Source organism: Myotis brandtii, unplaced genomic scaffold (assembly GCF_000412655.1).
Source record: "Myotis brandtii unplaced genomic scaffold, ASM41265v1 scaffold344, whole genome shotgun sequence".
Taxonomy (NCBI): domain Eukaryota; kingdom Metazoa; phylum Chordata; class Mammalia; order Chiroptera; family Vespertilionidae; genus Myotis; species Myotis brandtii.
This window is the reverse complement of record NW_005363247.1, coordinates 5,522,803-5,536,130: the sequence shown is the minus strand read 5'-3', so window position 1 is coordinate 5,536,130 and position 13,328 is coordinate 5,522,803. Positions and strand designations below refer to the sequence as shown.

Sequence of the window (13,328 nt, the reverse complement as noted above, 5' to 3'; positions counted from 1 at the left end):
GGTGATCAGGCCGGCGGTGGGGAGGCAGTTGGGAGCGAGCAGGCCGGCAAGGGAGGGCAGTTGGGGCAAGCAGGCTGGAGTGGAGGCAATTAGGGGTGATCAGGCTGGCGGGAGGGGGGGGGCAGTTGGGAGCGAGCAGGCCAGCAAGGGGAGGCAGTTAGGGGCAAGCAGGCTGGGAGTGGTTAGGGGCAATCAGGTAGGCAGGCAGGTGAGCGGTTAGGAGCCAGCGGTCCTGGATTGCAAGAGGGATGTCCCAGATTGTGGGATTGGGCCCAGACCGGCAGTCAGACATCCCCCAAGGGGTCCCAGAATGGAAAGGATGCAGGCCAGGCTGAGGGGCACACACACCCCTGCCCCATGCACAAATTTCGTGCACCAGGCCACTAGTTAAAAATAAATTTTTAAAAAACTGAAAAAAGAAAATAAAGTATCTTAATTCTCAATGTTTCTAAGTTTTAAATTGTGGTGTACTGAATACAACTATTTTTACTTTTTTTTCATTTTCCCATTTATTTTTTGCTGACAGTAAAGGGATTGATAATCTTTTGACAAAAAAATAATTAAAGGCCACAGAACAACCATAGTTTTTCCCATTGATTACTATTATTACTTTATTGGTTTCAGCTTGTACAGTCATTTCTATAGTCCCACACTTCTATGCAAAGCAACACATGGTAGTTATTTTATCCAGCCAGTCGACTACTATATATATATTTGAGGAAACTTTCTATCATTTCTCTCCTGCTTCTGTCTTTGTATTTTCTATATTATGTAAGTCCTGATTCTAGTGATGTCTCATTATAGAGTAAATCTTGGAGCCTCCCAGTATATCTTCTACAGAAGAAGTATAGTACTTAAACTTCTCAGTTTTTCTCTTCTTCAGTATCCTCCCTTATTTCTCATTCTCTTAAACCTACTTAAATTCAGCACTGACTCTTTTCCTTTCATTCTTCTTCCTGCTACTGTCCTATTCTTCCCTCTTCTCCCACAACGCCTGTCAGTTCCTTAGTACATTGCCTTCCTTTCAAAATGACACCTGCCCTATCACATATTCTTATGAGAAACTTCTTTAAATTCATTGGCTTCTTCCTTTATGTTTCATCTACATTTCTGTCAATCTTAAAAGACAAATGTTTTCCTTGAATTTAAATTATTACAAGAAATTCTATGTGAGCAAAATGTCAAATTCTAGCTGGAAGTTGACCACATTAATGTTATGATAGGCAACAAAATGAAAATAAATAATGCATATTTTCACTATATACCCTGGTGTACTTCTTGAACCATGTGAATGTATAGTCAAATATTCAGAAAATAGTTAATAAACCTCACATTAAATAAATAATGATAATTGAAATCTTGTTTTCAGTTTTCCATTGACAACTTGTTTGTTACAATTGCTTCCTAAAGTTCTGAGGCTTTCAGAAGAAGAAACCTTCATCTGTCTGATGTTATTTGCACACACATAGAATGAAGAGTAGCTACTGGGGGCTACATGGACTCTAGGAACATAAATGTGGATTTGGGCATGAGTGTTGCTCAAAAGAGAAGCTGGATAGCCTGGTTGCATGTCTTTAAGACCTTGAGAATCATAGTGATGTGACTTTGAAAGAGAATTCCATTTTATCAGCTAATTTATTGCCTCATTGTCTAAAGCCAAGGGCTTTGTCAGGTTTAAAATGCTACAAGGAGTTTTTAATCTACATATTTAGATGAAGTTACTGTATTGGAACTTGTCATTTTAAGTCTGCTACTGCCTCTTGAATTTTTCATGGTCATTACTGCATGTCATGTTACTGAATGTGTTCTTTTTTTGTTTGTTTTTCCCAAAAAAGATACTAGTGTCTCTGTTTCTCTTGCTTCAGTTCATAGTGTCTAAAGGAGATTCCAGGGGAATTCACAGAGGACCAAAACTTATAATATAATGGCACCAAAATCAATTAATTGGAAATCTAGTTAACAAAAATTAATTCTCTCAGTATCTAAAAGAGTTATCTCCTGTAAACAGAAATTTTAGTCCACTTCTCATTCACTTCTCTGAGCCCATGCTACATCCTGAATTACTGGTTGCATTAGTCATAAGCTTTTTGTACTGTTAAGTGTATTTTACTGTGCAGCATGATAGAAAATTTTCATGTTAAACCAGTTGTGCATCTCCTGCTCTACAGTGGAAGCGAAGCACAGATTCAAATGTAGAAGGTGGTGAGTGCGCCCCGATTGCAGTAATCAGTGCAAGAACATCCATAAAGCTTTTAGGTGACTTCAGGGCAAAGTCACCTAAGCCATGTCTTTAAATCTTGCCTGGCATAACAAGAACCTTTAAACCAGTGGTTCTCAACCTTCCTAATGCTGCGACCCTTTAATACAGTTCCTCATGTTGTGGTGACCCCCAATTTCATTGTTACAAATTGAACATAATTAAAGCATAGTGATTAATCACAAAAACAATATGTAATTATATATGTGTTTTCCGATGGTCTTAGGCGACCCCTGTGAAAGGGTCGTTCGACCCCCAAAGGGGTCGCAACCCACAGGTTGAGAACCGCTGCTTTAAACTTTGTCTATCTGTGAATATACCTGACTCATCACCATCGTGCCTTTCAACCCACCCCTACTCAACTCAACTGCTCTGCCTGCCTTATGCAGATACTTAAATTCTTCACTTCTGGTGAAGCCATGGGGTTTTTATATTTAATATTACTTCACAGCACCAGAAGTTCATAGCTCATGAATATCACAGATGTATAAAATAAAAGGGAAGATTTTTTCTGTATACTCTAAATCTCTTTGTAGTCTATGTTGTTGTATCATATATGAGTAAAATGACAAGAAGAATAACAGCAAAAAGTTTTTTTTTTTCCCCTCTCAAAAAAGATACTAGTGTCTCTGTTTCTCTTGCTTTTAAAAGTTCTTCAGTCTTTATCTAAAATTAAGAAAATCAAGGAAATTCTACATTGGCAACATTCTAACTTTTCTCTATATATTTTGTAAGAATAAAAGCATCTGGTATCACTGTCCTTTGGCCCCTGCTCCTGTTATCACCTCAGCAGAACAGTGTTAATTTTTATTTACCTTGTGAGTTATCTCATAGAGCAATAAATGACTCTGTTTAATGGCTACACTGACTTGATTAACTCTTTTTTTGTGTTATTACAACTTTAATGTTCTTGTTGTATGTAATTTGCCTTCGGGTGTCATTTTTTCTTAACTGCATAACATGTCTTTGATGTCTCACTTTGTCTTACACTGTTTTCTACTTAAAAATCCACACAAAGGATTGATAGTTTAATTACTTCAGTTGTTTTGAAGTAGTTTTAGTGAACTAAATTGTTGTAATGTGTGGTGCTAACTGTCTCACTGAGAGGTGGAAAGTGTCACTCTTCTGTACTCAGCTGCCACAGTTTTACTGAATTCCTGATTTTGCTTCTTAGACTCAGAGTGGGACTTCCCAGTGGCCGGTCTCTGGATCTTGTCTTCTGCCTTTGCCTTCTGTTTTGCTCCTTGATTAATGTGATTCTTAAGGATCTACACCTGCCCTTTGGTGTCAGTGCTGAGTTTCTAGGGCCTCTGCAGAGTGGGGGAAACTGTAAAATTAACACCATCACCCTCTCTAACTTTTACACCATTCTTACATCTGGTCTGCTCTGTTGAGTTAATCACATTCAAAAAGTTGGGCTCTTATGACGTGTGTGTGTGTGTGTGTGTGTGTGTGTGTGTGTGTGTGTGTGTTGTTTGGAGACATATTTCACATATATGTAAAATGAAACTTCACATATAATCTTTTTTATTAAATTTATTGGGATGACATTGGTTCATAGGGTCATATACATTTCAGGTATACATTTTTCTGATACATGACCTGTTACTGCATTGTGTGCCCACCACCCAAAGTCAGTTCACCTTCCATCACCATATATTTGGCCCCCTTTATTCTTTTCTACCCTTCACCCCTTTTCCTCTGGTAACCACCGTGCTGTTGTCTGTCTGTGTCTGTGAGTTTCAGTTTTATATCCCACATGCAAGTGAAATCATATGGTTCTTAGCTTTTTCTAACTGACTTATTTCACTTAGCATAATATTCTCAAGGTCTGTCCATGTTGTCACAGATGGCAGCATTTCATCTTTTCTTATGGCTGAGTAGTATTCCATTGTGTATATGTAGCACATCTTCTTGACAAAGGAGCCAAAAACACACAATGGAGAAAGAATGCCTCTTTAATAAATAATGCTGGGAGAATTGGAAAGCCACATGCAAAAGAATGAAGCTGGACTATAGCTTGTCCCCTTGTACAAAAATTAATTCACATATATTCTTAAGTCCTTTATCTGGAGCATGAGCAACTCTGGGAGAGATGCTTTTGGAGAAATGAGGAAGCAAAGATTACCTTCCAAACCAATGAGATAATTGATCAGCATGATGGAGTAAGTCAAAGCCAGACTTCCCTCACATCAGGTGTTTTATACACTTGCTATGCTAAGAGCACTGAAGATAGCATGTGCATTAGCACGTTTTTACATAACTACAAAATAAATCATATCTGTAATGTCTGTTTGCGAGGTTCCATATTTCCTACATAGAGAGCTAAAACATGAAGCTGCAGCTAACTGTTTAGGGCAGCCAGGGTATCGGAGTGGAAAGGCGGGGAGTTCAAAGAGGTCAGAGATCACTGTGGTCCTAAGAATATGGGCAGAGCTTGCCAAAGAGAGGAGACTTGAGCCAAGCCCTACAAGGATGCTTGTTATTAACCTGGCCTCCACTATTCCCTGCTTCTTAACCGTTAGTGGATCTTGGCAGTTGGTCTTGCCGTCTTGGAATAAAGGATAGTTAGGGAGAGCCTAATAATGCATATACTAACACTTGGTGCATTTCTGCTTACAAGTTAACTTCTTTTAATTCCAGGATCCTAATAATAGAAATGGTTAACTTTTCCTTGTGCAAGTGTAGCCGTCCTGCTTTCTGACAGTTTTTTTACTCTCCATTTAGATTCTAAATATACGGGGCCTGGGATCCTGTGATTCTTATCCTTACTTCTTAATTCCCTATGGATAAGACTGAGCTGCTTTCTTACATTGTAATCTAATCACTTACTGAGAGGCCTCTGTATTTGTTGAAGGTGATGGATTAGCTTTTCAAGCACCACAGCCCATACAGTGCTGGTTGTCTGGGGCATCCCCATCACCTGCCTTCCCCTGAACTCTATTTCTGTTCCAGCCAAATGTGCTCCTGCCTTTTTTCCCGGATCACCCCATTTCCATAGCCCATTAAATATACTTTTAAGGAGATGTCAAGACTTCCCTTAAGAGTATGGGCTTTTATTTGTGACAGCACATATGCATAAACCAGGAGATAGGCACCTTGGCAGATGAAATCTGACCAAGTACAGAGAAAACCTTAATTAAGAGCATCCAAGTTAATTTTAAAACACTTCAAGTCAATATAGCCTTATTTTTTAAATTAGTAAATGGTTTTAGCTACTACGTTTCAGCTCAGTTAATATAATAAGCTTTCCTCAAGTTCAGTTGAACTTTTGTCCAATTCACTAAAAATGTTTTTAGTAAACTGTTGCTTTAGACAACTGAGCTTTTTCTCTGTGGTGCTTTTTTGCAAAGGGGCTGGTTTCCATATGTGGGCCTTAATTTATACAGTTGCTCTTTGTTGCTCCTCTTTGTGATCTTTCATTCTGTTCATTCTAGTTGCTTTGTAAGTTTGAAAAAAATAGCATGTAGGTAGACCTGGAAAGAGTACATATGAGCAAAAGTATTCTTAAGCAAAATTTTATATATTGTAAACTATTTTTCATAGACCATCATCTTGAAACTTATCACAAAGAAATATGGATATCTTTTCACCATTAACACTGCAGAGATTCATTTATTTAACATTAAACTGGCTTCCCACTCTGTGCCAGATGTAGTTCCAGGTGCTGAGGATTTCACAGTGAACCAGACAGACAAGGGCCCTGCTCTTGGCCACACACATTCTGACTGTAATTGCAGTAGAGATGCAGACAACAAACAAATCATCACATACACAGCCATATCCACAACCTCATTACCTGTAGAGCTGTTAAATTTAGTCTCATGGTGCTAGCCCCCCATCTTGAAAGAGGTGTTTAAGGACCTTATTCTGGTACAGGAGAGAAAGGATGGGAAGGTCAAGTTTCTCATGGTTAAACTCGAGCTAAATGTGATTTACTTTCAGAATTGTAAAGATGAAAACTCATTCATTCATTAAGCAAATCTTTATTGGACAGTATATCAGTCAGGTTTCTATTATGTTCCAGGCTTTATAATAAGGCCCTTAAGTACTTCACACTCTAGTTGGAAAGATGGAGACATAAAATAAATAATTTCAGATAAATGTTATAATGAAAACATATGTCAAGGGGAGAACCACAAAAGCAGTAACTAACTGCCTGGGGGAAGGCTTTATCATATAGTGACCTCTAACCTGTATCTTAAAGGTGACTAGAAATACATGATGCTTCATTTGTTCAGCAAATGTTTACTGAGCACCTTCTGTGAGCCAAGCACAGTTGTAAGCACTGTAGACAGCAGTGAACTAGGCATAGTCCCTGCTCTCTTGGCAGCAGGGAAACAGACAATAAACATATAGACAAACAATTATATATTAGATAGTAATACTGCTAATGCAAAAAATAAATAAATAAAGGATACTGAAGGAAACAGAGAGTGATAGGTGCTGTTTTAGAGAGTGTGTCTAATGAGATGACATTAGATCAGAAGCCCGAATGACATGAGAGATTGAGACCAAGAAGCAGGGGGAAGTCATTTCAGACAGAAGGAACAGCATGAATAAGACGTAATAATCATGAAAGCATGGCATCTTTAGTGCAAAGTGGGATATTCTCACTGAGCATGCAGTTAGGTGGGGCGCAGGGAGTTGGGGGTGTTTGGTAGATGAAGCTGGGAAAGAATTGGCAGAGGGAGGCATGGAGAGAAGAAAGGAGGACAAAAGGGAGGGGCCAAATGGTGAAAAGCCACGTGTTCCACACTCAGGAGTTTCATTGTTGATATTGTTGACTGCGGGAAGAGGGGCTAGATTTTGAAAAAAAATTTAAGAGGAAAATGACATGGTTAGATTTTCGTTTGGTCAGGTTTGGTCTGGGTTTTGGCAAATTACTCTAACAGCGGTATGCAAGATAAAGTTGAAAGGAGGTGCAGAGGAGGTTAATTATGATGTTACTAGAGGCCTGATGCATGAATTCGTGCACGGGTGGGGTCCCTCGGCCTGGACGGTGATCGGGGCCAATTGGGGCCATCTTGCCTAGTTCCAATCGGGCCTGCCAACCTGGGGAGGGACCGTGGGAGGTTGGCTAGCTGCGGGAGGTTGGCTGTGGGAGTGCCCTGACCACCAGGGGGCAGCTCCTGCATTGAGCCTCTGCCCCATGGTGGTCAGTGTGCATCATAGCTACCGGCCAGTAATGTGGCCTAAATTAAAACAGTAAAATGAGACTAGAGAGAAGATGACAGAGTTCAGATGTTTTAGAAGACCTATTAAAGTAAGATTTGATTCCCTACAAAGTATAGGCAAGGTCAAGAACCACTCCTAGGTTTAAGCTTCAGTGATGATGCCATTAACCAGCTTAGGGAGCCTTGGAGGAAAGCAGGTGTAGAAGTGCAGATAATGAATTTTATTTGGGGCACTGGGAAATACAGAACTGGAAATTAAAAGTCAAGGCTGAAATACAGATTTGGCTGGGACCAGCATTTCATGGAAATTTAAAAAAGAAAAGGAGCAAGAAGAGTAGTCAGCGTTGTCCGATACTACACAGAAGTATAGTGAGATAAGGATTTTTTTTAAAGCCATCAGATTTGACAGTTGGAAGGTCACCAATGATTTCAAGAAGACCAATTTCAGTAGACGTGGTGGCAGAAACACATCATGCTTGAATTGGAGAGTGAACGGGATTGTCCAGCCCAGGTCACTGTCCTCTTAGAAGCTTTGAACTTGATGTTTTTCTTCTCTTCCCCCTTCCTCATTGGCTTTTTCCACCCATGTCCTAAGACTGGGTGCCTGAGCTGCAGACATAGTGGAGGGGAAAATATTCTAAGATTCTTGGGTCTCTGATGTGCAAGGAGCCAGGATGAGGGGAACCTGGTGTTGGTGAGTCAGGTATTGCAGGGAGCAGTCAGTGAGGAAGAGCTGGTAAGGCCAGTCCAGAGACCTGCCTCCAGAGGGGAAGGGAGATGAAGCACGTAGGTCTCCATTATAGGCAGGAATTCTGAACCTGGAAGCCGAAGTAGGATGAGGTGCAAAGGACTTGAAGGGCTGGTGGGAGAAACATGGAATTAGTTGAGAACTTGGCCCCGTGAGAGAGTGGAATCTGGCAAAGTGTGGAGGTGAGGGGTAGAATCTGACAGCAAATTAATGTTAACTGGAAAGTCAGGCAGCGATGTTTAGGTTTCTTGGGACACAGGGCATGAACGTGTGCAAAGGAGAGACTATTGGCAGTACTGTGACCATAAAGATAGCATGAGGGGACAGTTAATGAATTGAAGGCCAGTCCCAGAGATACTGGCATATAGACGTTTAACAAACGTTTGTGAAGCCAAATGGGGTCGTTCAAATCATGTGGAAGAAAGGAATTAGATACCCGAGTTCTGAAGAGCTGTAAGTAAATAACTAGGTCCCTTCAGGGATAGGATGGAGGCAGTGACTAAGGAATCCCAGGCAGCTTGGAGGTGCAAAGCTCAGGGAGGGAGTTGGAAGTAAAGTTCAGGGTAGAGGACGCATTTCCTTAACCCTGGAGACCCTAAGACTTAACCGGTGGGTCTATTGGATTTCCCCACCGCGGAACACACCCTTGGCCTGTTTCTCTTGCCTGCACTGCCATCTCCACCCTCTGGGGGGCGGGGCTCGAGGGCAAGGCAGGTAGGTGGCTGTTGTGAAGCCTCGAGAGCCACCAGTTCCTACCAGACTTCTGCGTGGGGTGCGGTTTTACTCCATGGCGGAGCGCAAGCCCTCCCACTTGTCCCCTCAGCCAGTTGGTGGTGGGGGCGGGCCCAGAGGGCCAATGCCAGTGGGTATTGACACCCCAATTTGGTTGAGTGCCCAGGCGGCCCCTGGCAGCTTGATGGTCAGGCCGGGTATCCAGATGGGAGTCTCCCCGGGCCCTGAGGTGTGGGCGATGCCCCTGAATCCCCCGTCATACAAATTGCGGGGTGGGGTGGTGCCCTGCGAGGCCCGGGTCGGAACTGGCGAGGCGGGGGCCTGGCTGCACAGCCCTTCGGAAGGCACTCTCCGCGGACCTCTCAGCGCCCTGCGGTACATCCCGAGGTTGGCCCTGCCCGAGGACCTCTCGGCTGTGGAGAAAGAGATGGAACAGCTGGCCAAGGAACTGAGAGAGAGGAGGATGACCCTTGGGTACTCGCAGGCCGACGTGGGGTTCGCTGTGGGCGCTCTTTTTGGAAAGGTGCTTAGCCAGACGACCATCTGCCGCTTCGAGGCCCAGCAGCTCAGCCTCGCCAACAGGTGGAAGCTGCGCCCGTTGCTGAGAAAGTGGCTGGAGGAAGTGGATACCAAGAACCTTCTGGGCTTATGCAGAATGGAGATGATCCTGCACCAGGCTCAGAAGTGGAGACGGGCAAGCAGGGAGAGGCGCATCGGAAACAACCTGGAGCAATTCTTCCTGCAGTGCCCGAAGCCCACAGCCCAGCAAATGAGCCGCATCGCTGGGCAGCTTCGGCTGCGGAAGGACCTGGTCCAAGTTTGGTTCTATAACCGGAGCAAGATGGGCAGTCTGCCAACTAATGATTTCTGTCCACCGGAGGAGGTGGGGGTTGCCAGGCCTCCTTTCCCAGGGGGAACAGTATGCTTTCCCCTAGCATCGGGGCTCCGTTTTGGTCCCCCCAGCTATGGGGGACCTTACTTTACACCCTTGTACTCCTCAGCCCCTTTCCCTGAGGGAGGCGCCCTCCTCTCTGCCCCCAGCACCACTCCGGGCGCCCCCAGGCTTTCCAACTGAGGGCCTGCCCTTCTGGGGAGAGTCGTGCTGGGAAACATCCCTGGCGCTCCCGTCGGGGCTTCAGCATTAGTTCTGTTTCACTGTCGAAAGAAGCTAAGAATCCATATGTAGGAAGGGGTCATAGGGTGGGAGTAATTTTTAAAAACTTAGGAATGGAAATTGAAGTTTATTCTGCTTTGTGTTTTTCCTTTTGTTTTTACCTAGCATTGGTTTTAAAATACATTACAATACATAGATGGTTCGGATATTTTGTTTCTTTTTTTATTAATTGAATGTTAATTGTGTCTCATTCCTTGTGGTTATTAGTAAACAGCATTTAGTTTTTATACACAATAATGAGTGAAAAACTCAAGGCCCAGTAGACTTGCAGTATACCACTTTTATCAGAACACGTAAAGCTTCGTGTAAACCCAGACACAGAGTCCAGGATATTAGTTCCCTTCAGGGGAAGGTTTGAGGAAGGAATAGAGGAGTACACAGAGCCTGCCCGGAGTCCTTAAAGAAACACGCATGTTGCTTGTTCTCTCCTTCTTGAAAGATGCAGTATTTTTCTAGTTCACCTTTTCTTTAGAGTGCCCCAGCTTAAAGTGGGGGTCTCAATTCACATCTCCACCTTATGTAGTCCAACAGGTTTAGCTCCTGTCCTGCCACCGTCATTGTATTTTAGACCCCTTAGTTACTGAGATTGGCAAACTGGACCGCATTGGCTCAGCTCCGGCGTAATTCTCTGCTTTTGAGCTCCATTTGGTTTATTCCCTGGGAATTTCCCTTACTTTCTAAAAAACCTCTTAAGGCTTTTTTTAAAAAAAAATTTATTCTCACCCAAGGATATTTTTTCCATTGATATTTAGAGAAAAAGTGGAAGGATGGGGAGAGAGAGACGTCGACTGGTTGCCTCCTGCACACACCCAATTGGGGCTGGAGATCAAATCTGCAACCTAGGTAAGTGTCCTTGACCAGGGATCAAACCCAAGATCCTTTGATCTATGGGCCGATGCTCTAATCACTGAGCAAAATTGGCCAGGGCTTGAGCTCATAGGCTTTTTAGAGTATATTTGTGATAGGTGATACAACATTCTCTGGTGGCTTTTATGATGGTACATCTTAAGTTGCTTTTCGAATCTCTTCTATAAAATTGGTCTTTTCTGGCTTTCTACCTCTACACGGGTCAGTTCTGGTCATCATATGCCAAACAAATACCATTCAGACTGTGTTTTCCCACATCTGGTGCCATATCTCTGCATGTGATATTTATTGTTTTATAACTTATCTATTACTATATGTTATATCTGAGTGTATGTTCTTTTTGCTTACTAGTCTTGTCAGTTTTTCTTTCTTAATCAATCTTACAAAGAAGTCATCCATAGGTATTTTCAAAGAACAAGCTTTTTTATTCTAGTTTTTCTGATTTATTTCAATGTATGTATTTTTGTTGTTGTTGTTGTTCTCAGTGTCTGAAGAAAGAGAGGTTAGTGAAAATGGAGCTAAACTTCAATTGGTTGGCCCTAGATTTAATAGGTGATTAATCACTTACCCTTGGGCTATCCTACTAAAAGTCACACAGCACCAACCACATTCCTTCCTTTGCCTAGACAGCCCTCTGGAAAGCCTAGGAAGGGAGATGTTTCTGTAGAGGGTCAGGCAGTGCTTACTGTCAGGATGAATGACTGCAATTGAGCTGTGAACATCCAGCTCCTAAATGCTGTTAGGAGGCTGTGGGCCAGGCTGCTCCTTGAATTCTGCAGCCCCTGCAGATTTGGAGAAATGGTAACGGCTCCCAGGGTCTGTCTACCCAGGGTCTGCCTCAGCACCTGTATAGCTGCACCACTCACAGCTGCTGTGTCTTGGCTTAGGCAGGTACTTATGAGTCACTGATCAGCCTTTACATCATTTAAAATGAGATTTTCCATCACTGGTGCTCTTGAAAGAGAAAAGGCTAGACCTTGGGGAAACCTTGATATTTAAAAATTTCATACTTTTCAGAGATTGAAGATTGATAATAAGATCCCTCAAAAATGAGAAAGAACCACCCTTGGAGTTGGAAGAAAACCAAGTGTGGTGTTGGTGGTTAACAGTGTCAAATGTACAGAGATCAAGTAACATCTATCAAGTAAGATATATCATTTCACTAACAGCTGTGCCACTGGTATCTTTAGTGACAACTTTTTCAGTGGAATAGTTAGTAGAGGCAGATGCCAAACAACAGTCCAAAGTCTTCAAAGTCGCCAGATTTCCCCCTCCCTCAATTAAAAGCATAAATTCCAACCACTTGCTTAATAGTATTTCACCGCCATTCTGAAAATGTTTCCTTGTCAAGTGTTTCTTTTATCTTGTTTTCTTTAGACAAGGCAGGTATTTTTAACCTGAAGACACTGGGCCCCTTTAGAGTATAAGCAGAATAGTGTATTTGTACAATATATGTTCATTTTCTTTAAAGATAGTGATGATAACTTAATCACATTTTCAAAAGGTACCCTGACTGTAGATCTGCAGTTTCAGAATTTATGAAACACCTTCCCCTTAGCCACTTTACTTTCAAGAGTTTTCCTTGCCACAGTACTTGTCTAATAGGTCATTCCTAGTGTTCTAAATTGTCTGGGTATCTTTAGCTCAGTATCCTGTAATGGCCCTGAAGCACTTCTAATGTAAGCCTTTCCAGTTCAGACTAAATACTGTATTATCTACACTAATAAAAGAGAAACATGGTAATTGGCGTACGACCGCTACCCTTTTCATTGGCTAATCAGAGAGTATATGCAAATTAACTGTCAGCCAAGATGGCGGCCGGCAGCCAGGCACTGAAGCGAGCAGGGAGGCTTGCTTGCTGCAGACTCCAACGTTCCCCGCCTCACTTGCCCGCCTCTCAGTTGCAACTCTAAGCAACTATATACTATGTTGCAAATAAGAAGCTAAACAAAACCCCAGAAAAGGGCTTCCATTCAGCCGGGCTCGGACCGCAACATTGTATCTATGTTTTCAGCAGCGAGGCCTCAGAGCTAAAGCTGGCCCAGAAAAAAAAAAAAAAAAAGAGAAGAAAACAAGGAGCGGTTGGAAGCTTTAGTCACTCGCCAGCCGGAAAACAGCCCTCAGCCCCTCACCCAGACTGGCCAGGCACCCCAGTGGGGACCCCCACCCTGATCCAGGACACCCTTCAGGGCAAACCAGCCAGCCCCCACCCATGCACCAGGCCTCTATCCTATATAGTAAAAGGGTAATAGGCCTCCCAGCACCGGGATCAGCGGAGCAGCGAGGCTCCCGGCACCGGGATCAGCATGACAGGGGGCAGCGCCCAAACCCCCTGATCGCCCTGCGGCTCTGTGAGTGACAGGGGGCGGCGCC

General features: G+C 43.0%; 2 protein-coding genes across 5 annotated transcripts in view; both read left to right on the top strand.

Moving 5' to 3' along the window:
- The window catches only part of FAM172A (family with sequence similarity 172, member A), a 357,065-nt gene that overhangs the window by 235,994 nt on the left and 107,743 nt on the right, over window positions 1–13,328 (top strand). Inside the window, exon 10 of one of the 4 annotated variants that reach the window (XM_014543965.1) lies at window positions 11,973–12,252. The exons of the other annotated variants lie outside the window; for them this stretch is intronic. Coding sequence (XP_014399451.1) covers window positions 11,973–11,986 — 14 coding nt within the window. The 3' untranslated portion in view covers window positions 11,987–12,252. Of the gene's footprint in view, window positions 1–11,972; window positions 12,253–13,328 lie in introns of those variants that run through there. 4 annotated transcript variants of the gene reach the window in all.
- Window positions 8,970–10,077, top strand: POU5F2 (POU domain class 5, transcription factor 2). Its single transcript, XM_005871501.2, has one exon. The coding sequence runs from the start codon at window positions 8,970–8,972 to the stop codon at window positions 9,987–9,989; it is 1,020 nt and encodes a 339-aa protein (XP_005871563.1). The 3' UTR covers window positions 9,990–10,077.

What these genes read in the sequence shown, in the direction of transcription:
- POU5F2 (XM_005871501.2), top strand. Translation starts at nt 8,970, where the DNA reads ATGGCGGAGCGCAAGCCCTCCCACTTGTCCCCTCAGCCAGTTGGTGGT.